The sequence below is a fragment of the Clytia hemisphaerica genome, unplaced genomic scaffold (assembly GCF_902728285.1).
Source record: "Clytia hemisphaerica strain Z4C2 unplaced genomic scaffold, Clytia hemisphaerica genome assembly, whole genome shotgun sequence".
NCBI classification, from domain to species: Eukaryota; Metazoa; Cnidaria; class Hydrozoa; order Leptothecata; family Clytiidae; genus Clytia; species Clytia hemisphaerica.
The window spans coordinates 271121-297139 of NW_027103378.1; the positions used below are offsets into that span (position 1 = coordinate 271121).

Below are 26019 nucleotides of genomic sequence, written 5' to 3' on the forward strand. Positions count from 1 at the left end.
GTTTTAGAGTTACGTAACTCGAAAATAAATTTTAAATTTCATTTTTCGAGTTACGTAACTCTAAAACGAAATTTTAAAAAAATATTTCGAGTTATGTTTAAGCGCAACCAAGTTGGCCAAAAATTCTAAAAAGCGCTCTTTTTCTTTTAGTTTACGAACTAGCCGTCACCCGGCGTCGCACCCGCCGAGGAGTAGATAAGCTGAACGCATCCTAAGCCCTTTAGATAGTAAAGAAGAAACTATAGACTGAATTAATACCTAAGATTTAAGAACGAAAAATTGCCACTTGAGACCGATCAAAACTCGAGAAATCGCCAATTTAATGTTTTGTGACGTCATTTGGGCCCTAAATGACGTCATCCAAAGGGTAATAAACTTTTCACTTCACTGAAATCAATATTCTCTTGATGATTTCCGATCCATTGAGGGGTCAATCATTGCTTGAATCCTTCTCTAACTCCAGATATTGGATTTTCAGGTTTTGATGACGTCATCGGACCCAAAATGCCCCAGTTTGAATATATTTATTTTCGAAAGTTTCTATATACCCACTCTTACCCCTCCCAAATTATTCTCCATTAAATTTCCAATCCAATGAGGGGTCAATGACGTCCCAACTCCTTTTCAAACTCAAGATATCGCATTTTTCCTTTTTTAATGACGTCATCAACTGAAAACGCCTAAAAATTCAGCCAAATTTCAAAGTCCCATTCAAGCCATATAAACCCTCCCATGTTATTCTCCATAAAATTCTCGATCCAATGAGGGGTCACCGACCTCCCAACTCCTTTTCAAACTCGAGATATCGCATTTTGAAGTTTTTCCCAAATCTGGGACGTCATTAGGTCCCCTAATGTTGTCAACGGTCAATTCGCGAATTTCGGAATTTTTGCGGTGAACGGGTAGTTTATGCCCCAAGGGTCCCAAAAAACCAAAAAACGTCAATTATTTCCACGGGAAAGTGGGTTTTTAAATTTGCGAAAGATTTGCACTGCAACGACTTCTTCACAAAAACGTTAATTTCCACACTCGATCACGTCGAAGCATTAGAGAGGAGACTGCTCCAATGGCGAAGAGGAGATATCGAAGCCCTTGTCAAAGAGGCCGAGACGCTTCAATCGAGATTGCCAAAGCCGGTCGAAAAGAAAACTATCAAAGCTCTATCGAAGCAATTTAAGATAAAAATGAAAAAAGGCGATGTTAACGGGGCAATCAAACTACTCACCAACAACATGAGTGGAGGCGTGCTACCACTGGACGATCAAACGATCAATCTCCTTCGACAAAAACATCCTGAAGGTCGCGATACCAATGAAAACAACCTGCTCAATGGTCCAATTCAGCATATAGATCCGATTGTTTTTGAGTGTATTGATGAAGAGATGGTATCGAAAGCAGCCTTATCGACACAAGGTGGATCGGGACCATCGGGTATGGACGCAGAAGGATGGCGTAAACCACTTATATCGAAAGTTTACGGCGATTGTGGAAAGGATCTTCGAAAATCGATCGCAAAGCTAACGCGAAAACTTTGCACCCAAGAAACTAACGATGAATCATTACAGGGTTTCTTAGCTGCACGACTAGTCCCGCTCGATAAACAACCAGGAGTACGACCAATCGGCGTAGGAGAGGTTTTGAGGCGCATCAGTGGGAAGCTCGTAATGGCAGTCGTTAAAGAGGACGTTATCGTCGGTGGCAGTAGAGTACAGATGTGTTCCGGCCAGAAAGGTGGCAGTGAAGCAGCAATCCACGCGATGCGATCTGTATTTGAAAACGAAGCAGCCGAAGCAGTAATACTAGTTGATGCTGCTAACGCTTTTAATAACATTAACCGGAAAGCTCTACTTTACAACGTCCAGGTGCTATGTCCAATATTTGCTCGCTATGTAAATAACTGCTATCGCTCTCCAGCTAGACTTTTCGTTATCGGTGGTGTCGAGCTTAAGTCAAATGAAGGAACCACTCAAGGAGATCCGATCGGTATGGCAGTGTACGCAATTGGAATACCACCTCTTTTGAATATAATGCTATCAATAATTGCAGATATCCCCGATAAAATGGCAGCATTCGCCGACGATATAACTTCTGTTGGAAAGCTTCTCTCGTTAAAACGCTGGTGGTCACGAATTACAACCGTTGGTCCTCACTTCGGCTACTTCCCACAGCCGACTAAATCGTGGCTTATCGTTAAAGAGGAATACCTAGACGAGGCTGAAGAAATTTTCTGGGAAACGAACATCCAGGTTTCGAAAGACGGTGAAAGGCATCTCGGTGCAGTTATTGGTAGTATAAACTTTAAAGACCGTTACTGTAAAGAAATTGTTGATAAATGGTGCAAGGAACTTACTCTTCTTTCAGAAATAGCGGTTACTCAACCACAATCAGCATACACGTGTTACACCAGCGGTTACCAGCATCGTTTTTCGTATTTTTTAAGAACAATTCCAGAAATGGAAAACTACTTAATACCCATCGAAACAATCGTCAGACACCAACTCATTCCAGCCATTACAGGGGGTAAAATTGTAAATGACTTAGAAAGAGACTTGTTATCATTACCACCTAGACTGGGAGGCCTCGGTCTCAAAAACGTATGCGAGATCGCACCCATCGAACACGAAAACTCGAGACAATTCACCAAACATCTACAAAACCAAATCTTGAACCTCCAACCACCAAATGACAATGAAACAAAAACTAAAGCAGCGATCAAAACTGAGAAAACCCGAAGAAATCAAGACAAACAAGATCGTATCAGGGCGGAAATGACTGATGATCAAAAACGAATCCACGAAGCCAATTGCTATACCGGAGCATCGAACTGGTTGACCAACCTTCCAATCAGAGATCAAGGCTATGATCTTAACAAGGAACAGTTTCACGATGCACTGCGAGTTCGTTATGACTGGAGTATCCCTCGTCTACCAAGTGAATGTGTCTGTGGTAATCGTTTTGATATCAGCCATGCTCTGTCCTGCAAGAAAGGAGGCTACGTTACTCTTAGACATAACGAGGTACGAGATATCACTGCTAAACTTTTGGATGAGGTATGCGTCAACGTACGAAACGAGCCGAGACTAATCACCCTTGACGGCGAAGGACTGACGCACAAAACCGCGAATACGTCCGAAGGAGCACGACTTGACGTTAGCGCAACTGGGTTCTGGACACCTGGCCAAAGAGCATTTTTTGATATTAGGGTCTTTGACCTAAGCGCTCGAAGGTACAGGGGTTTGGAGCTCAGCAAGTGCTTCCAAAGAAACGAAAACGAGAAAAAGAGACATTACAATGAACGTGTGAACAGTGTCGAAAATGGTACCTTCACCCCACTAGTATTTTCTACAAACGGAGGTATGGGACGTGAATGCCAAACATTCTACAAAAGATTGGCCGTGATGCTTGCTGAAAAACGTGGTGTACGTCTCCATGAATCAATTTCGTTTATTCGATCAAAAATATCATTCAGCTTGTTGAGATCGTCTTTGTTATGTATTCGTGGATCCCGTTCCATTTGGAGTAGAGAACTGAATACAAATGATATTGAACTGACTAACTCTCGTTCAAGAGTTAGCAATAATTAATGTTTCTTAATTAATTTTTTTTTTTTATAAATTTTATTGAGTTTTTATGAAATTTTCAAGTTTCTGTTTCTTTACAGCCCGGCGCAACTACTTAGTTGTGCTATTACATTCTTTTTCAATCGGTCATTTTCGTTAGACCCTAGGTTAGACTCATTGTCACTTGCTGCTAGCTACAGTCTAGTGCCACTAGCGGTTATTGTTTTCAATTATTTATTTTATTTATTTATAAAACCAAATTTACTCTAATTTATTGCCCCTATTGTAAGTATATATGAATAATATATCCCAATTCCCTATATCAAAAAAAAAAAAAAAAAAAAAAAAAAAAAAAAAAAAATTTCCACACTCTTCCCCTGACCACTTTCGCTTTCGTTTTCAACCACCCACCCAACCATCAAACCAAAAAATCGGTCACGTAACTCTCGAACCCCCATCTCAAAAATCCATAATGGCCCCCCCATGGCTCACTCACATTAGACTTTTAGTATATAGATGGGGTTTTTGATCTATAAAACTAAAAGAAGAGAGGAAGGGAATAAAAATGAAAGGGGACAGTAAACAATCTTCTATTTTGATGGGAATTTCTGAAGGTTTTGTTGGGCGAAGTAGACTTAAAATCTAAAAGATTCGATTACTCGAAATACATTTTGTATTCCACAATCTATATTTGTTAAATTCAAATTCATTGTCCTTTCGCTAAAAACTAAAAATTTCGGTAGAACTTGTAGTTTCTTTAGGTTTCTCACACATTTTTACGAATAAACCATAAGAGAACAGGTTTCGAGGGCTAAAATTATAACAATAAGTTAAGAACATTTCTTGACATTCTAAGGCCTTATGGACTCAAAAACACCTAATTTCTTAGAAAATTACAGAAAATAGTCACCTAATGCTAATAGTGAAATAGGAACATTTTAAGAAAATTTTAAGGCTCAACTAAAAAAGCTAAAGACCCGAAGGCTTCGAATTTTTAGATGTTCTTATAAAAAAACACAACACATATTTCGTTGAAAAGATTCTCGATTGGACAATGTACAAAATAATATAATGAATTGTAATCGTTAAAATAATTGCTTAAAATATTCTTCTGATTGTTCAAAATCATGTTTATGACGTCTGTTCTTTTATTTTATTATAATTATTGTTTTATAAATTAGATCTTTTGACGCTGTTTCTATCATTTCCGCTTCAAAGTAAGTTTCTATTCTAATCGGATCTATTGATTCTTCTCGAAAGAAATGGTGTATATTTATAATCGAAGTAACGAAAGTGCCAAATGAATTTCAAATTTTGAAATTTGAAAAGAAGTAAAAATTTTCAAATTTCAAAATTTGAAAAATGAAAAATACAAAAAAATTTTGATTTTCAAATTTTGAAATTAAAAAAATTGTTTATACCCCAATCGACGTAATAAAAGTGCCAAAAGAGGTTTTTAAATTTTAAGTATGAATAAATTGGGCTATTCCATTTTTAAACTGTACAGGGGTATTGACGAAATTTTCAAGGGGGGTCTAAGCCTTGATTTTCCAAGGGTGTTATTCAAGGTTTATAGGGGGTTCTCCCCTCATAAACTGACATCAGTTGTTTTCCAGCCCTTTTTCACAAAATTTAGTTTTCCAGAGGGTTTGTATCCCAATTTCCAGGGGATAATTTGCTATTCAATATTTCCAGGGGGGCTAGTGAAAAAAGTTCGTCAATACCCCTGTATAATTTTTTTTGGAATAGCCCATTAGAAGGTTAGCAATCTGTGTTGACGTCAACAGGAGGTACACTAAAAGTGCAATAATCACCTAAAGCCCTGCAATTCGAGTGATTCTATCTTTGAGAGAATTGATTGGTTGATAAACGTCACGTGACCCGTCAATAGACTTTTTGTTCCTAGTATACAGAAGTGTGATTTGCACACACTGTAACATCATAATTTGACCTTAAGAACGTTTAGGTAATCAACTTTACCATATAAGGCAAAGAAACCACGTTATGGGGGTTTAGAACGATGTTTACTTTCGACTAATATAGCCTAATATCTGAGACAATAGGCAAAAAACAGGTGGATATTTTGTCCCTTCAATTTCACGAATATGTTTTTTCAAAGATAATTCTATTAGTTTGCTTCTTAAATTTCAGATAAATGAAAAAAGTGTGACAAATATAATTTTTAAAATTTAAACCTTTAATTGGCACTTTTATTACAACGAGCTTTGTCCAATTTTAAGCAATACTAAAAATTTTCCATTTTTCATTTTTCAAATTTTGAAATTTGAAAATTTTTACTTCATTTTAAATTTCAAAATTTGAAAATCATTTGGCACTTTCGTTACTTCGATTATTTATTAATAATATGAATTCTAGAATTTTTGGCCGACTTGGTTTCACCTGAAGATAACTCGAAAGTTCAAATAATGTAATACAATTTCAAGTTACGTAACTCGAAAAATGAAATTTAAAATTTATTTTCGAGTTACGTAACTCTAAAACAAAATTTAAAAAAAATATTTCGAGTTACAAAACAACAGTAAAAAACTTTTTCGAGTTAAGAAGTTCCCTTATGACGTCATAATTTGAGACTTATGACGTCACATTCGTCGTAACTCGGGTTTTTGTAACTCGGGTTTTTGTAACTCGAGTTTTTGTAACTCGGGTTTTCCGGGCCTCTGTTTTAAACGAAAATAGTATTTTTTAAGCAAAAAATAGTATGTTTTAAAAAAGATAGTATGTTTTATGTTTTAAACGAAGATAGTATGTTTACAACAAAGATAGTATGTTTTAAACGAAGCTAGTATGTTTACAACAAAGATAGTATGTTTTAAACTGTTAAACGAAGATAGTATTGTTTTAAAAAGATAGTATTTATTTCCGCTTTGGCGCGCCATAAGTTTGATAGTTATTCATTTAGTAGCAAACAATGTCCCTCAAGTAAATCCAGTTGAGCAACTACGTTAAAAAGATATTAACCAAGCAGAAATCTTGTGTGCTGTTTGTTGTTTGTGAAAGCTTAGCTGTGTGGACTGGAGACGGGACTTTCGATTTCTCGCTTTCACAAATGCTCTGTGTAAAATGCACGAAAATTAAAAAACGAACGCAAATTCAACTCTATGTGTTCGTTTTGCTGCGGTGGCACCTTAATGAAAATTATGGCTAGTATAGTATAGTATAGTCTATAGATTTATTAGCTTGCATATATGTTTATTCTGTTCGTTCTGTAATATACCACATTTACAATCGTGGTCGAAATATATTGAGATTTTCTTTCAGTATTTGAAGTTAGGGCGAGATGCTATTTTAATACAGTGGGGTTATTTTTAACTCGAACCTCTATAACTGTCTAGCTCCTTAATAACTTGAACAAAGTTTTATATGGTTCCATCAGTTAACAATGCCTTAATAGACCTTACTATGGTGGCCGAGCGTTGTAATAGTGATATTTGGAAAATTTTTGAAAAAATAAAAATGAAAAATTCTTTTTTTTTTAATTGTTCCCTATGACACGACTTTAAATTTCAATATTCTGAACTTTTGTGAAAAGAGGCTTTTTACTCAGGTGTCTCAGAGAGAGGGTGGTCTTGTCATAGAAAACAATGACATGTTTCCAAATTTAAAGCTTGGGAAAATTACTTCAAGATTATAAAATTGTTAAAACCTACGCATTTTCCGAAAAGTTAGTCGAGTATTTACTACCCACTCATCGAAAATAAAGTACACTCAAGAGTATGTGATGTCATTTTAACAAATTTAGTCTCCATTTCCTTTCCTCGCCCATGAAAACGATATGGATATTTCTAACTTTGGGAAAATAAGAATAGGTATGGAAGAAAGGAAAGTGTGAAGATGTAAGATAAAACTCCATGTTAACTAAAAAATTTTCGCTTATTATCGAGACCAAAAAAATAAAAGCTACAAAAATATTTTGTAAAAAAATAACAATAAATTCCTATTTACATATAAACGACACTGATATTGTTTGTTTCTCACTTTTATTTTTGGTCTTTTGAAAACACATAGTGTAGGAGAAAAAGCAAAAATTCATGATTGCGGTTTATCTTGGGTAAAATTGATCCCCTAGCGCAAGATGGAGGATACAACCTGCTTCTTGGTACAAAAAGGACATTTTAGATTATTGGACATTATACACTATCTGCTTTTTGGTAAAAAGTAAAAATTTTGACATCGAAAAGGGACAGCAGAAAAATATGAAAATATACAAAAATATACAACAGATTAGAAAGAAATAGTTGCAGGGCAGGAGTGGTTACAAAATTTTCATTCGCATAAGAAATGAAATAAATAATGAAGCTAAAATACTTAAAATTGTACACTTTAATTCGGCTCTGCCTCACAACAATAGACTTAAACGCATGCGCAGTGACTTGTTACAAGCCAATGGTTTACGTGCCAGACAAGAGTTACGTAAAACACCATAATACGTGAACGTGAATATTTCTCGACCTCATCCGTACGTCACGTATGAATAAAATCGAGAGAATTCACGTACAAAAAATAGAAAACTTAGGATAAGTTCCACACAAAGCACGTTCCCATAACAACACGAAGTTACTCTATTGTAAGAGGCCAAAATGGAAGCAGAACCAAAGTCGAAACAAGATGAATAGAACGGGGGGCTATGTTTTAATGTTTTAAACATTCATTTTTCTCTTTCTCTTTTTTATGATCTTGTTTAAAGGTTTTAACTTATTAATAAAAGACGCCGCCTATTTAAAAAAGATGTTCCTAACTTTACGTAACTTTAACAATGCCGAAAGATCAGCTGTTGAAAATCTTATCTTTTTATAAGAACTGTTACAGCTAATCTGCTTGGTTAATACAGCAACAGAACCAAAATGGAAGCACCGGTAAAACTCGGACAAATCTTAAAGAAAATTGATTCTAGGCAATAGAGATTCACTTATTTTCGTTTCAATGTGTTCTCTGATGTCAGAATTTTCCTGAAAGATATTCCCAAGTAGATTTAGGTTCTGTAAATGAGTACATAACATAGAATTCTTATGATTTTACTAGTGCTTCCATTTTGGTTCTGCTATATTCAACACATGAACCAAAATGGAAGCAGATTCTAAATTAGAATACTATGAGATATGTTAGGGAGATACTGAGGGATATTGACATCCAAAACACTTCAAATTAAATCAAAACGAAAATAATTTTAATTGTTTTAATTTTCTTAATGTTTTCACAAGTGCTTCCATCTTGGTTCCGTGATATTCAAAACCTAAACCAAACTGGAAGCAGAACCTAAATCCGAATCTTTAATTACATAACGCCTTTACATTGCTTAAAAGACTTAAACTGCTCTCTTCAATCCACAAAACTTACGCTCACTGTAAGTTCTTATAAAAAGTATATTAGTCTCATTTCTGATTTTTAAGAAATATATGATTACCCCCTGAATCGTTATTTGATCTTTCATAATAATTTCTCACTTCAAGTGCGTGTAAATAACTTCTATTGTTAAATACAATAGAATTCATCGAGGCGATTAGCTGCTTCAAGTTTGGTTCTGCTTCCATTTTGGCCTCTTACATCTATCCATCAATCTTGAGTTATGTCGTCATACATACACGTTTTTTTATAAAAACAAACTATATAAAAACATAAGGTTTCGATGGCCAAAATGTTAAGAACAAGTTAAGAATATTTTAAGGCTTTCTGACTCTAGAACATCGATTTTCATAGAAAAATGGACAAAAATACTCAAAAAATGCTGAAAATAACAACATGTTAAGAACAGTTTTAGGCTTAAAACTCAAAAAGTTTAGAACATTCAAAGGCTTCAAAAATTTCGGATGTTCTTTTAAAAAAACACGTATCCAACAAATAGATATGGAATGGTAAGGTAGATGCGGTCTTAAGATATACTATAATATCTACATGTGGAAGCTCCAAAGAATCCCTTAAAATTGTTTCTATTAGAACAAACAGAACCGGTTTTTTAACAACAAAAAATATGAAAAATAAACTAAAATTAAAAACATACCAACAAACAAAAAATTTTAATCGAACGTAAAAAAATATACGTAAATGAAACGGTCCAGCCAAATTGAGCAAAAAACTTCCAGTGTATATGAGTTGGTATTAAAAGGAAGATGACAGAAAACACAAAAAAGTAGAAAATAGTTTATAACCAATTGCATTTCTATTTAGACCCAATGAACTTCAGGGTTTGGTACTTTCGCCGTCGATTGTTCCGATGTGAAAAACCTCATTTTGTCTTGAAATCCTAATACGGTAGCCTGTTTTGGATTGGTTTTTGCTAAGTTGGTGTATTTGGGGTTGACTATTGACGATAGGCATGATGTTTGATCGGAAAGTGATGCATACTGTAAAAAAAACGAAAGTAGATAGAATATTATAGAAAACTGTCACATGTTTACAATGTTTTGAAATCCTTTGCTTTAGAAGCTAAACGTTGTGAGCCGCTTGTTTCATCATTTGGCCCGTGTATTTCCGAACCAACATTTTGTGAGTATGCATGAATATGCAAAATGAGAAATACAAAATTCATACTAAATAAGGTATTTGATTTAGGAAATGCAATCACATTTTAATTTAAATGCTTTAGCAGGGAAAAATCTTCTTAGTTAGTAACTAGGAGTAAAAAACGTGCAGAGTTGCTAAGCCGAGTATGGCATCAGGATACAGAAGCCACCTACTAGTGACGTCACTGCACCATTAATCAAAAGCTGACCGAAAAAGATAAGGGAAAAAGGAAAGACTGATAAACTAATTAGTTAGCAACTCTCACAAAGTATAAGGAGCAGCTTGTAAGCACGCTGCGTGATTTCTCATTAACTAGAACAATTTAAGACGATAATTCCCACCCGCTATTGTTAAACAAAACAAAGCATGAAACGCGCAACAACAAACAACGAAACGCGTTTTCACAAATGAAAGAAAATTAATTTTGATAATTTAATAGAAGGCTATCATTAGCATTAATCGTTAATTGCACTCCAAACCATACGATTACTAGTACTAATTTTGTAAAGGAACAGAACACACGAAGCATATAACGTGGTAACCGGAAAATTGATCTAAACTGATTTTAACATTACAACACCTCCCGCAGCAGAAAACATCATTGCGCAAAAAAAAAGCACTAATCACAAAAAGCCATTACTGTGGTCTATTATTTCGAAAAACTGAAAATGATGATCATTCGATGCATCCAGAACGCCTATGCGTATAATTATGGGTGAAATTGTGTAACTTATAAAATTCTTTAATGAACTGCATATCATATAAATGAACCAGAAAAGCTAGAAAGACACGTAACACACGTGTAATACAAATTCAAAAGCTATAAAGAGCTTTAAGCTGACATCGTCAGCTAAATATGTTATGTCAGCTTCATATGGATTCCTTTAAAGACGAAAACAAAAAATTTACCTCTCGTTTAGCGTCAAGTAACAGCGCGTCAAGGTTTTCTCCGTTTTCGAGCAGCCATTGTGGGTATTGTAACGGTCCGCCATCTCCTACGCCCTGCTGTTCCTCTATAATGGTCTTAATTTCTTTTAAACGTTCGATATCTTCGTTGAGCTTATTCTATAGGAAGAGAGAGATAAAACAAATATTACAATGTGAATTACAATTTTCTTTAAGTTTAAACTTTAAAGCCGTTGGAATGTAACACAGGAAGTCCAGTCAGAATTTACGAGCTCTGTGTTAAATCGTTAACGACTCGTATGTGAAACCCACTTTCTATGGAATGTTGGCAATACGATAATTCTTCAAAATGAACAGATTAACAAATTGTTGTAAAGTATGTATATAAGCCATATCGAAATACTTCACTAAAACATTGAAGTTAAAAGATTCTACTCATAGAACTAAGTGCCCATACTAGAATGAATAAAAGCCCGTTCGAAAAGCTGATAAATCTAATAGAATAAAACTTTCCGCTGAAACAGAAAAAATCAACATACTTTTTTAGTAAAAGCCGCTTGTAACTCCATTTCGATATCGACTGACGTCATTGTCGGCGTGAACGGAGCAGCGTTGGAAGATGCTTGTGATGAGCGACTGTTGGTTGAAATACGACGTTGAGTAGATGGTGAATGCTTAGAAAGACTGTTGTATTTCAGTTCCGCTAACCGACTTTGTCGGATACTTCGACGTCCGGCACCCATCCTTTCGAACGGTACACGGAAAGAACGTCGGCACCCAGTGCAGTCCGACACACTTCGACCGACGTTAGCGTCTAACGGTAACTGTTCGCTCTCCTCAGATTTAGAACGTCCATGTTGTAAATGGAGCGACGATAAAGATGATTGGAGTAACGGTAATTGTTCGACTGACCCGTTGATGGAGTTTGTTTCTGCGCTGTTGTGAGAACTTAATGAAATCTTTTCTTGCCACGAATTGGAGCGGAGTCGCTGGTGTCGCCCGACGGTCCCCATCTCAGGTTCACAAATACGGTGTAGAGTTCCACTGCGCTGTTGTTGCATACTTTCTAGTGATACGGATGATATAGAGCGACGAGAGACGAAGAAGGGTTCCGTTGACTTTCCATGAAAGATGAACTAAGAAGGTTGTACCATTTCATCGTGTTCTGTTGATTGTAGTCGAAGTCTGCCAAACTGATTTGTACGCTTCCCTAGAAAATAAAAAAAAAATGACCAAATAATATAATATGTTAACGCAACCTTTTAAAACAGTTTATACCAGTTAGGATAAAGATTTGTCTATTGGTGAAAGCCTATTAATCAATCACTTCAAATTTACTCATTGTAAATGTCTTTAGACAGTTAGGCCATTTTTATTCAATACTCGAGAGTCTTTTTGTTAGAATTGGAGGCCCTAATGATTCATGATTCAACTAACCAGACATTCTTCTTTACCGGTATCGATAACATCCGCATGAACGTCCAATTGTAGTACTTTGTTCGACAACTTGTTACGGTCAATTTTAAACAGAAACTGCTGGTTAAACGAAGGTTGATTCGACAGTTCAGCCCGCCTGGTTTTAAAGCGTAAAGAAGAGTCCGTACTAGGTAATAAACGTCCTTTTAAAAATATCTGCCGTACTTGTTCGAAGCATAATGCTTTCATGTTCCGTCCTTTACCTACTGATATCACTAGTTTCCCGTCTTGGGATTTGTATTCGAGTCCTATACGAACTTGTGCCGTTTCAATACTGTCCTCGCTACAGTAAACACCACTAGAGTGGCCACTATCCTGTCGTGTCACGGACACTTTATGGTGTCGGTTGCCGTGTTGCGATGCTTCGAAAACGCCGCTGTCTGCAGCTACGGATTCGTTGGAAACGGCTGGGTAAACGGAACGCGAAAGATCGGAATTACTTCCCATCATGAATTGGTATTGGTTTACTGGGTTCGAATAATGGTTCAGTCCGTCTTCAGCCTAAAAACAAAAGAAAATGAAGGATTTATGAGCGTGGAGGGTAGAAGCTAAAACAATTTCTTAATTAGGGTTTACAAACCATTGCCTTGGAAATTTTCAGCCCACGAAAAACCCAATATAAAAGATAGTTGTTACACTTTCCAGTAAGAAAAATATTTGAGATTTTGACTTACACTTTTATGTAGTCGTTCATTCGAGCCAGCAGGGTGTATAGGGCGTCTTAGGTTGGCGACATCTGTATAACTAATGGGCGCGGTAAGAGGAGAAATGGGCGGTGAAATAGAAGTTAAAGAAACACGAGAATTAGACATTGATTGATGGCCATTTTGTTGGTCATACGTCATAGAAAGTCCTTCTGTCGTCTCCCCCCTAGATGAATATATACTCTGCTCGTAAATGGGCGGACAGGCGGTCGAGGGCGCATGACACAGTCCACTCGAATAGTGATCTACACCATTCGTCATATCCGAGCCGTAAAGTCCGAGTGAATTTAGTGAGCCACGACTTGAAGCGGATAGTGAGCCACGACTACCAGTTGAGAGCGAACCACGGCTTGAAGTAGAGGAGACGGATAAAGTGCTGGTGGATAAACTAAAAAAGGAAGAGACAATTATTGCGAGTGATTTTGACATAAGAACAGTGTGTCCTCATACGTGTACTACGCGTGACAACAAGAATCAGATCAAGAGACGCTGTAAAAAGAAGTCCGTCGGCTTACCTTTTTAGTTTCATTTCCAGTAGATTGGTTTGTCGGGTTTTCTCGGCCAAATGCGTTTCCAAGATCTTACGATCATTTTCTAATCTGTTGCGATCTTCGATGACTTTCGTGGAGACGTCTCTCATTGAGATTAGTTCGTTACTTAATAAATCTTTCTCGCTTTCAAGATGCATTCGTGCCTCTTCGGTTTTAATGTATTCGTCACAGCGCTGGAGTTCAGTAAAAAGTTGTTGTTTCTCGTTGTATAATGCTAAACGATGTTGTTCAGGTCCGTTCTGCGTGTTCCTTAAGTGGTGATTCAAAAGTTCAAGGCCAGCTTGAAGTTTTTGTACACGGTGTAAGGCGAGTTGATAGTCTTTACGCAGTTGACGTTTATTAGTGTTGACGTTTTCTTCGCTACCGTTCATGGAGAGTTGTCCGTTACTTCCAGTACTGTTTAAACTTGTGCATGATCCTGCCTTCTGTAAAATAAGATAGAAAAATTGAAATGTACTTACTATGATGTACTGTCAAAGTATAAACAGGAAAACAAGCAATAAAGCATAGTTTGTTGTAAAAGTAATCGATCAGATATTGGGAAGGTTTTATCCTATTTTATATTGTAGGCATTTATTTAGCTTTTGCTAACCTGGTATCCTTCTAATTAAAGAGCAAAATGTATTTTTACGACAGACATCAGTACGCCTATTTAGATATATTTTAGGACTAACCATATCCAGGAACTTGCTTGCCATACAAAAAAAGTAAGAAACTTGGGAAAATTTAAATTTTCCAGCTCGAATATTTCATCGGTGTGTAAAGGGTGCTGAGGAAAATCGAGAAAGTGACGGTGGCGTGAAATGGATAAAAAGGAGGAGTGTTTAGGAGAGCATTATCAAAAGGAATTAGAACAATGTTGACTTTGCGTCATTAAAGGGAAAATTACATGATGGCATTCCCACGGTATGTTGATGCATGGAGAATGACAAGTATCTCTTAAAATAACATCTCTTGGTGCTTCACTTTTATCCCTTAAAAATTGTATTTTTGTATGGGGTTTTTTGTATAGGCATCTCCAAAAGAATAACAATGATGTGGGAATTCAAAAGAGTTATTTTGTTGTTCTATTTTTCGTGTTGCAAAAAGAATGCAGAGAATTTCAGAGAAGGGTTGTACTAATGATATGATCTGTGTGTCAATATAGCAGGATAAAGCAAATAACAAGCACATTTTTCACGAATTGAGTAGAGATTTCATCGCAGGCTTTGGGTGTTTATGATTGAGATATGAAATATAATCTTTTGGTAAATTATTTTGTTAACGTTTTTTATGTAATTTCAACATTCTTTTTTTGATTTCAGAAAAAACAAATAATGATATAAAAGAGCTTCAAAACCCCGTTGCTATTTGAGCTATTTCGTCCAACGCCACCACCCTCGTATATACAAAAATAGAGTCCGTATCAAAATTCAAATCGCGTCAAAAATACTTGAGGTCAGTTTTCTAAAAGTGTTTTTGACATTATGAAATTTCAGTCAAAAGAGAAAAGGCACAACAAATATTCGAAACACGCTAAAAAAATAGCTAACGATAACACAGATGAGAAATATTTTTGAAGGATTTTATGGAATTCCAGAAGAGTGTACAAAGGCTCTGCAAAATTTGTAACGAAAGTCATTAAAAGTTTCAGGGTACAAAATTATTTCACCATACATACTTTCCTCATTAGCCTAAAGACTTTCAACTTAAAATAACAAAAGAGAATTTTTGAACGAAACACAATTATGTCTCTTTCAATTTCAAAATTCCTTGCAAGACACGTACTCAATTTAGCTTTTCAATAAAGGTTTTTTAATCAATACCCCCTACCCGACAGCTAATGAGCTGTATACGAGTATTATGATCTGTATATGTACGTAGTTGTCATGGAAACAAAAAAAGTAGAAAAGGGGGCTTATTGCACTGCAGGTTTATGTTAGAACAAACTATATAAGAACAGAAGGTCTTGAGCTTTTAATGGTTAAGAACATTTGATTAGGGGCTCGATTTTCTCAGTTTCCTTCATCATTTTACCCTATGCTTTAATTGTTTTTAAGGCCTTAAAGAATACTCTATAGTGTTAAATTAGAGGGTATTTTTATAAGAGACGTGCGTACACTAACCTGATTATAGCCAGCTATATCAGAACGGTATTCGTCACGTTGTCGTAACAAATCTTGAAGTATGTGGATTTTCTCTTGTTCACCGAGTAAAAGTTGTTCGCGAACATCGTTCATTACTGTCACTTTTTCGCGGGCCGTGTCCACTTGGTAGGGGCCGTTGCTTGAAAGTGTCTCGTTAATTTTCTCCAGTCTGTCGTGTCCTTCTTGTTGGTGGCGCACCTCATCGGATACATTGTGTAATTCTTTTTTCAAATTGCCAACCTGTAAACAGTGAAACAGTTATTTGAATATGAGCAAATAAAATGTAGAATATAGTCTATAGATAACCTCAAGCGAGACGCCGTGGTTTTAAACCTCCTCTCAATCCGCTGTTTCCTTGCAGGGAGATTCGGGAATTATATCGGTGTATATTTACCAATACAATGATTGCATACTCCCTTTGTTAACCTTAAAAACCTATATCATATAGGGTCTACAGGTTGGTTCAAAACTCTTTAGTGTTTCTTTTTTATGCAACTTTATGAGATGCGCACGATTTTTATCTTCCATGAAATAGCAAGGATACTGTATCGAGTCTAGAATTATGAGCTAAGTCGACGAACCGATGTAAAAATAATGAAACTGTATAGAATCACTATTCTGATGTACAAAAATGATAAACGTCATCAACTTATTATATATTGCTTGAACAAAATTACTGAAATTAGACATAAACACAAACACACAAAGATGACGATATTTCGATATATAGTTGGCACAGAAAGGAAGGGGAGTTTAACAAGATTCGTAGATGAATCATTTGAAAGAATCGATGCATCACTTTTCAATTATTTTTTTTTGTTTTAAAGAAAATATTTGTTCCGACGCACGATGCCAAGAAGAATTCACAAAAATTCACCACATGCGAGAAGATATGTAATGGATACAGAAAATAGGGTTACAAATGTGATGATAATAAAACCTCATTTCAGTTGATTGAGCTTGATATAAAAAGACAACAAATCTCTACCAGATACACTCTTATGAGAACCTTACGCATCTATCATAATACCAAAAGCGTTTATAAATGATTTCAGGGTTAACTAAAAAGCAATAAATTCGAAGAAACAAAATTAAGAAAGTGAGCTTTCATTACGTAATGATTAGAGTAGCCCACTTACCCTTTCCCTGGCATTTGCAATGTCAAACTTGAGTTGATGTGAATCATAACGGGCTTTTGCTGGAGACATTTGACTGGAATTCGTTTCGAAATGTTGTCGCTCTAATCCTTCCAGATAATCGACCTACAAAGAAGATCAAAATATTAAAAAACAGAATTTCATAAAAAAAAAAAAACTAAAACAACAACAAAAGAATAAGGTGAATTTTAAAAACAACAAGTACCATATTGTTATCCTTTTTAGAATGAAATCTTCCATGAGAAAATTTGATGAGAAGTTACTTGAGACTATACTTCATGAAACAGTCAAACACACGACGGTATCATCGATTAAGAGGGTATTGCTTAAGTCTCTGCATTCTTTCATAAAAAAAACTGATAGTGATTTTCACAGATCATTTATCAAAACTCTTAAAGTATTACCGTATCTAAAATAAACAAAGCAATTTCAACCTACACACTAAATTCCTCTCTCATCAGTAAAGTAAGTAAGTAAGTCCTTTAAAAGATCACCATATTTTGGACAAGTGCTCATGATTCCTAATATCAACGCAAATCACTCAAAACCCTTCAATTATGATATTAACTTTTTGTAGGGGATATTACATTACCCTACTCAACTGTGCAGAGGAAAAGAAAAGAAATTCATAACTGTTCAAAAATGTCACATTATATCTCTTATTTGAATGACATCACTAAAATATAAATTTTCTTAATAAAAAATGCTGAAATATTTTTACACTACCTTATTTTGTGCCAATCGCAAGCGTCGTTGTTTAACATTAACTAAGTTTTGTTGAGCCTGAAAAGCATAAAAAACAACAGCATTTTAAACAATCATGTCAGTTTTAAGAATCACAAAAATTCCTCATCGATAGATGATAAGGATGTCATAAAAAAATAATTCATGGTTATAATCCAGACACAAATTGAGAGTTACATAAAAAAATCTCTCACTCTCTTATAAAACTTCACCCTTGTGAAAATTAAATACAGAGATAGCTGTTTACTGTACTTCTCAAAGCTATCAGATGCTACATTAAGAGAAAGAGAGGAGATATGATTCAAAATCTCCAACACCATTAATGTGCGTCACACACACAAGAAAAATAACCCACATTCCAGAAGTCAGCTAACGATTCACTTTAATAATGACATATTTAAAATTATATTCCCTTTCACAATAGAATCAGAAGCCAATGACATATTGAAGGATCATTATATCCTATGTGTTGTCTTTTAGTGTGTTTTAAGATGATGTTTTATTTCAAAAAAGACGAGTCTTTATTAAAGTTCATGTTTAAAAAAAATCTTTAGCATTCTAATTCCATTGGCACCAGTAGTTGCAATATTGTATGCATGTTGTAAAATGACAAAGACCAAGAAAACCATAGAAAATCAAAAGTTTGATGAAAAATGTCGATCTTAATTCGTCATTTAAAAACGGAAAAATCTGTTTGTCCCTATTAATAGTATAATAAAGCTTACTTAACTATATTTTTGCTATTTTTACATACAAAGTTTCAATCTGTTTTCAATAAAGATTTCCTTTAAAGAAACCAAATAATCACACCTTGTAAACAGTTATGCAAACTTTGGAAAAAAATTAAAGTTTGGATGTTTGGGAAAAAATGAATTTACTGAACATGGACACAAATTTTGAGCCAGAGTGATAATGATTTCAGTTACATGTTTTTTTATAATAATGGCTAAAATATTAAGAGCAAGTTAAGGCTTTGCGAAAAACTAAGACTCCAAAACACCCAATTTAATAAGAAATTAAACAAAAATACTTAGAAAATGGTGAAACTAAGAACAAAACATTTTCAGGTTTAAAACTCAAAAAGTTAAGAACATTGGAAGGCTTCAAAAGTTTTGAATGTTTTTATATTAAATAAAAACTGATGAATGATGAGGTGTGGCAATGAAGATTTTACAAAAGAGAATACCAAAATCACAAAATACTCTTAACAACTTCCTATGCTTCATAAACAAGAAATGATTATAACACATTACCATGCTTTTTTATGAGTTGTTTGATATTGGAGAGAGTATTTTAACTACTTACCTCAATATCAAGTTTAGTGCGCAATAGATAATCACCCAACATAATCTGCTGTTCTTCGTGCCATTGTTGGCGTGGATCCTCCAGCTGATTATTTTCTACAAAGAAATAACAACAAATAACAAAATTTCAAAAAAATGAACCAAAAAATAAATGATCTTTCAAATATATATTATGTCCAGAAAAAAATGTGTATTCCAATTATCTAAAAGAAAAATGCATGTGAAAATACCATGATTTATAGCAGTTTTGGAATAATTAAAAAATGTTTCCATATAAAGTTTTCTAATAGTTGCAATCTAATCACTTTTCAAAGGAATTTGTAGACAATTAAAAACAAAAAGTGCTATTTTTCAGTCAGTGCTAGTTAATGTGATGCAATGAAAATGTTTGAGACTTCTTGACTCATCAAGGGATTGTTATTTGCAGATTTAACTCATCGACTATCTCATTTTTGTTGGATAAAAAAGTAAATTTTTAAAGCTTACCAGCATTATGGTCAGTAAAATAAGTTCCTATAACGTCGTCTTGACATTCTTCCCACCCAATTGGTAATTCTATGAAGCAAAAGAATAAAGTTTGATTCGTTGGTTCTTTAGAGACAGGAAGCAGAGGAAGCACAAAATCAGTGCTAATTGTTTAACTTAAAACAGTGATACAATAGTCTATGGTGAATCTGGACAGATTAGCTATAATTATGGATAAATTTTAAGGAATTTCTCGTTTTAATGTTTAGAATCAGGCCGACCCAAAAAAAATTTTCATTTCCGGTCCACCGGGTGACGAAAAAAAAAAAGTCATGCGGGCGCCCGGGAAAATTTTTTTTTTGGTCCTTTTCATGATTTCTAATCAAAAAAAATAGAAAGAAAAAAAATCATCTCTCTGCGTGTTAGTGTTAAAGAAAGTACCGGGTGTTTCAAAAAAAAAGTGTACATGTTTGGATTGAAATTGTGAAAAAAATAAAAATGTTACAAACTGTTACAAAAATCTTTTCACCGTTAGAAAGAAGAAAGGCCAACTTAAATTTTGAGCTATAATTCTTTAAATTTGCTTCACGTATTCAAAAGACATGAAGAAAATTTGTAAAAAATCATCTTCAAAAAGCGTCATTTTTTAGAAAAAAGTTCTTTTTTTTCACTCATTTAATATGCATAACACTATTTATTTGATCTTTAACATTCAGAAAGCCTCCTAGACAAACAAAGATTTTCTTCACTCATTTAATATGCATAACACTATCTATTTGATCTTTAACGTTCAGAAATCCTCCTGTCCTAGACAAAGAAAAATTTTCTTCACTCATTTAAAATGCATAACACTGTTTATTTGATCCGTAATGTCCAGAAAGCATGCTGTCATGCTAAACAAACAAACTTTTTTAAGAGTGTTATATAGCAACGAGAACGATGTAACAGCCCAGCTGGCACACAACATTGTTTCAACGTCCATCTAATGTTCATAACGTCTTTTTAACGTTATATAAACGTCGAAACAACATTGTGTGCCAGCTGGGAGTTTAAATAAGTAAAGGTTTTTAAGAAGAAAGTTTCCTCTGTTATCTATTTAGTTCTTATGAAAAAAAAATGCGGCCGGGCGACAACGAAAAAAGATTTCACCCGGCCGGTGGACCGGAAACTTTTTTTTTTTAGGGTCAGCCTCAAGGTCATAAATACTGATTGGAAACCTCTAAGGGCTTAAGTTTGGTCTACAAGCAATTGTATCATAAAGTGACATACCTTTTCCTATACAATCAGCAAAGGTCTTTGGTTTGATTTCCCTGAAAAATATCAATAAAAACTATAAATATTGTACACCAATACCCAAAGTGGGTATTTGAACAGGTCGAAATCTAGTTTAACATAACCCAAAGGATTGGAACAATCCTAAATTTAGATTTTGATTCTTTCATGTGGCATAAAATGTCAATCAATAAATCTAGTACCACTATTTTTATTCTGTTATTTGTAATTGGGTAGGTAGATGGATTTGGGGATGTGGGTTATTATCATAACCCCTTAGCTCTTTCCTAGCTTACTAGTTCTGGCCCAGTCGCCGAGTCATTCGTTCCGGCCTTAGCCGCCGAGTTATTCGTTCCGACCTTAGCCGTCGTGTTACTAATCCGGCCAAGTTGCCGAGTATACGTTCCGGCCGTAGCCACAGTGGTACTATTCTGGCCTTAGCCGCTGTGGTATCCTTTATCCGTATCATTAACATTCCGGCCTGTGTTGCCGTGGTACGCTAAGTGCATTTCTAACCCTCGATCAAACATCCCCATTCTCGCCCAAAACCGTTAACACCAATGCGATTCTAATGTTTATTTCGGAAATACATCTACTCAAGTTTCAACATATACAATAGTGTTTATTTATTGCTTATTTCTGATGCCTAGGTTAATCCTCAGCATTTCCCTGCCCCGGTCATTTACGCTTGAACTCAATCAATTGGAGTTATTCATAACTCAGGTTAATTGAGATAGCGGTGTTATTGTATTTCGGTCCCGTAACCTTTATGCAGCGCCAGTTCTATCTATATTACTTTTTGTGTGAAATAGCGCCCCATTGGTACATTTCTACTTTGCGGTTTTGTGAACTTCCTCTTTCACTGTCTGTTATCTGAGCTGTTCAGACATAATTTCCCCTCCCTCCCTCCCTATATAATTTTGCATTGTTATAGTGCCTTTTGCTGTTGCTGTTTTTTCTCTTTTATTTTCAGACATTACCCAAGCCAAGTTCTATCGCCATCAGGATGTCCAGAACGAAGATACCTGAGGCCTATTTGATTTCGGTGTTTCCCCTGCTTCTGCCACGGTTTTTTCCTGTCTCTTTACGGTTTTTTAAGCCAGGCAGAAGTGTTGTCCGGGTTGTTTCATCGAGGTTATTAGGGGGATGTGGGTTATTATCATAACCCCTTAGCACTTTCCTAGCTTACTAGTTCCGGCCCAGTCAGCGAGTTATTCGTTCCGGCCTTAGTCGCCGAGTATTTGTTCCGGCCCAGTCGCCCAGTCATTTGTTCCAGCCTTAGCCACCGTGGTATCCTTTATCCGTATCATTAACATTCTTGCCCAAAACCCTTAACACCAATGCGACTCAAATGTTTATTTTGGAAATACATCTACTCATGTTTCGACATATACAATAGTGTTTATTTATTGCTTATTTCTGATGCCTAGGTTAATCCTCAGCATTTCCCTGCCCCAGTCGTTTACGCTTGCACTCAATTAAGTAAGCCCATGAAAAATTGGTGTATAAAACTCAACAAAGAATAGAAAAAGTAAGATATTTTCTTTTGAACCAAAAGCAATATTTCAAGATTCGAAAATATTATTTTTGAATGACAAGAATGAAAAAATTTCCCATGCAAAGATAGCACATAATAAAAAACAATAATAGTAAAAAGTATCATTTTTTCAAATTTGATAGCAACACCAATATGAAAACTTAAGTGTTTATCAAAAATCAAAACCTTGCAAAATGAAATATTTAAAAAACTGAATTTTCTCTTTTACCTTTTTCCCACTGATAAAATCTAAAATTTTCTAAAATGTTTTTTTCATCTTTTGTTTCAAAGACAGAAGCAACTACTGCACAAATTATTGAAATTAAAATGTCAATCCATTATTAGCTTTATAATCATTAAAATCAGTGAGCTGTTGTTAGATAGAATAAAATCATATTTTTTCTTAAAAAGATAGCGGTCTGTAAGGGGTCCCTTAAATAGCAATGGGCACTAAAGTGTGCAGTATAATTGTATCTTGTTTACATAGTTGTTTGAAAGAACACAAAGACCTTTTGACTCAGTTTGGCATATTACATTTCCCCAGCAATTTAGGCCGGAAATTATCTGCTCTATATTACAAAAATAAAACCCTGATACTCGAGCTAATACTTTATAGGATGTTGCCCGGGAAGATTTGCAGCAATTTCACATGCTAATTTGCAAGAATGTTAGCGTGCCAATTTGAAAAAAACTTATTTGTAGGTAATATCTAATTTCCTGCTTACTTTACTTGCATCCACTGAAGTTTGGAGTAATTAGTTATGCAATAGTTGATTGGGAGAACACGACGGTCTTTTAAATAAAGGACTACAGACCATCATGTTCGCCCAAAGGTTATCAAGTTTTGTTTTGATTGTATTTTAAAACATTTTCTCTTGCTATGAGTTAAATTCTTTTGTATTATTCACATAATATGATGTATTAGGATAATAAGCGTTAAAGCGTTAAACCCAAAACTTTGCACACTGTAAAAGACGGCTGTGAAAATGTAAGATTTCTCTTGCCATCAATTATCAGAAACTGCTTTTACAGCCAATAATTCCTTTCGACAATGAAATTCACAATTGGGTGAGAGCACAGAATGGGGCTTTTAAGGCTTTTTACCTCTTAGGTATAATTTAGCTTGTCATGTTTTTCACTTTGACAAACATTTTGATGTAAAAAAAAGCACAATTTTTAATAACTCGTAGGCTAAAAGTAGTCTTCAGTTCATCTCTTTGAAATTGCGGGAGTTCATTTACAAATACTAAGAATTGGAAATAAATCTTGATTTGCTTTTAGAATCCATCTTTATGTCCCGGGCTAAATGCAAACATGGCTCCATGATTAATAATTTGCATTATTCATATGTCATTGTCTTTTGTCTTTTGATCACATGATAATGCATTTTATACACTCAGTTATCAATGGTGTCATGTGACATAATTGCTATCCTGATTTCACTTATGATGAAATCAACTTAAGTAAATAATCATGTTTTTAAGAATGATTGGAATGTTTCAATGAAAGAAAAAAACAAAAAACTCTTTCCCCTTTTATCTGTGACATTTTGGTTCATGGATTTTGTAGTAAAAATAATTATATAATCTATAAAAATGTCCTAAACATACCTATCCCTAGGATCAATCCAAGATGTCTTCTGAGAATTGTGGTCAATGTAATAAAATTTTCCCTCGTTAGTTTTTGCTTCTTCCCAGCCAGCAGGAAGGGGTTTTGGAATAACTCCATTTCGAGGTCGAGGCATAGTTTCTCTGTTATTCGTCAAATATTGACTTCATCAAGACTTAATAAAATATATCATCCAATTCTTATCAAATCCATTTACAAAAATTAACATATAAATACAATAATAACTTCCCAAAAATGCCAGTTCGGCATGTTTCCCTCGACATCAATTCTGTACAAATTACCATAAACATTTCATCTCTGATCGATCATTAGTGCCGGCAAACATTCTTTTGTTCCAAATATGGAAGTCGATTGTTCTTTTATCAGAACAAAGAAGATATTTCCTAGAGCAAAGAAGATACTCATTATTTATAATTGTTTATTTTTGTCGGCACCGGTAAATTTCCTCATGACTCAAGATGGCGACCGAGTAAGCATGGCGTAAAAATACGTAAAAATGGGTTTATGTTGTAAAACTTAAAAGTTGAAAATTTAGTCAGTCAGGATTCAGGAGAACCGGTCAATTTTAGATCTTTTGGATTAATTGTACCCTGTAATTGTAGTCCTATTTGGTATTTAGGGTTAATTTCTAAAGATATTTTTGGTTCTAGACACTTTAGACTAGACAGTCGAGTACTGAGCGATCTTTTCAAGTCATCTCTATACAAAAAAGAAAAGCAAAAAGACCTATCGAATGAGAACATCATAATGTTCCACCGCAGAGTAACTTGTGTTTTGAATCTATCAAAGCAATTAAAACACTAGAAATCTTCAAATCCCACGATATCCAAAAACTCGAGAACACGCAAGCAAATTGATTTTGCAACGGTATAAATTGAAACTTGAAAATGTTATTAACACTTAGTTAATTGGCATAATTAGTGAGATTAGATATAATTTGATCATTTTTCCGATTTCATTTTTAGGGCCTGTCTTCTTTGGAATCAAGATGGAGCAAGAAAAGAAGACTTTTTATAAGAACAAAAAAACTCATCAAGCATTTGCTTTGCGTTTGTTTTTTTTACCAAAGCTGTGAATATCACACGTCAGAAGGATAAGCGAGCAATAGAAGAACATAATAATCTGCACAACACTCTCGCATCACAGAACCCGGTGGGGACCTACAGCGGGAAATTTCTATTGCAAAATATTTTAACGGGGAAAAAAATTTGGGGTTTTAAATGGTCGGGGAAAAATTGCGACGGCGTGTACTTTTTTTAACTCTTCAAAATTTTCATCATTTCCCATTTCCCCCAAATTTTTCAAGTTTATCCCCTTTGGAAAGTTCTATCGGCTATCTGAGCCCCTCAGAATGACTTAATTACTCAATATGGAGTTTTTCTCTCCCCAATTCATAAACGGATGATATACATTGTCCCGGGACATTTACTAACACGCATAGACGTACATTTTCTATATTTCATATATAATAGAACACCCCTTTCTCAGTGACCCAACGTGAAGTTTTGAAACCCACCGGGTCTTAATATAGGATCTCCAAAGCTCACTAAGTGATAACCTTTAAACTTCCTCTGGTAGGGAAAAATTGACTTTCAACTAATATTCAAGAATTCTTAAAAAAACAGAGATTGACCGGGGTAAGACGGTAAGACCATAAATAAGATCTTTGATTTGGGTTCTGTTGGGTTCTATGCAATTTCTTTCACCGGGTAATTCATCATTGAGTGGAGCTGACCGGGTCACTGATATAGGGGTGTAATAAAAGAATTTGTAAATATAATCTCCGTGGATACAATCGGGTGCATAGTTCTTCGCGCTTCGATGTGAACAAACGATTTTTCTGTCGTGTTTTAGTCAAGTCGACAATTAAGAGTCATGTCTACCTGAGAACGATCTCGATTATCGGTTCACCCAATGGTCCCTATAAAAGGCAACGAATGAATTAAAAAGCATTGTCATGTAACTAATTTTGCGGTATATTCAGGCCTTCATTATATTATTGAGCTTATCTTTAGATAGAAGTCAACGTAAATAGGGGTGTAAGACAAAATTATTTTACTAGAGAAGAA

General features: G+C 35.0%; 2 protein-coding genes across 3 annotated transcripts; both read right to left on the reverse strand.

Moving 5' to 3' along the window:
* Positions 1 to 7432: 7432 nt before the first annotated feature.
* Positions 7433 to 12046, reverse strand: LOC136824746 (protein WWC3-like). Its single transcript, XM_067080720.1, has 4 exons — positions 11525 to 12046; positions 10989 to 11144; positions 9123 to 9919; positions 7433 to 8138 (listed from the first exon to the last, which is right to left on the reverse strand). The coding sequence occupies exons 1-3, from the start codon at positions 12044 to 12046 to the stop codon at positions 9740 to 9742; spliced, it is 858 nt and encodes a 285-aa protein (XP_066936821.1). The 3' UTR covers positions 7433 to 8138; positions 9123 to 9739.
* Positions 12047 to 12051: 5 nt separating this feature from the next.
* On the reverse strand, positions 12052 to 24245 carry LOC136824745 (protein KIBRA-like). Of its 2 annotated transcripts, XM_067080717.1 has the most exons (11): positions 23932 to 24245; positions 20782 to 20822; positions 19534 to 19602; positions 19049 to 19143; positions 17726 to 17782; positions 16982 to 17104; positions 15822 to 16082; positions 13681 to 14141; positions 13136 to 13553; positions 12423 to 12962; positions 12052 to 12195 (listed from the first exon to the last, which is right to left on the reverse strand). In XM_067080717.1, exons 1-11 carry the CDS (start codon positions 24063 to 24065, stop codon positions 12052 to 12054), a joined length of 2343 nt encoding a protein of 780 aa, XP_066936818.1. In that variant the 5' UTR covers positions 24066 to 24245. The 2 variants fall into 2 exon arrangements, with proteins under 2 accessions (XP_066936818.1, XP_066936819.1); XM_067080718.1 differs by lacking the exons at positions 17726 to 17782; positions 19049 to 19143; positions 19534 to 19602; positions 20782 to 20822; positions 23932 to 24245 and adding an exon at positions 17438 to 17458.
* Positions 24246 to 26019: the final 1774 nt, after the last annotated feature.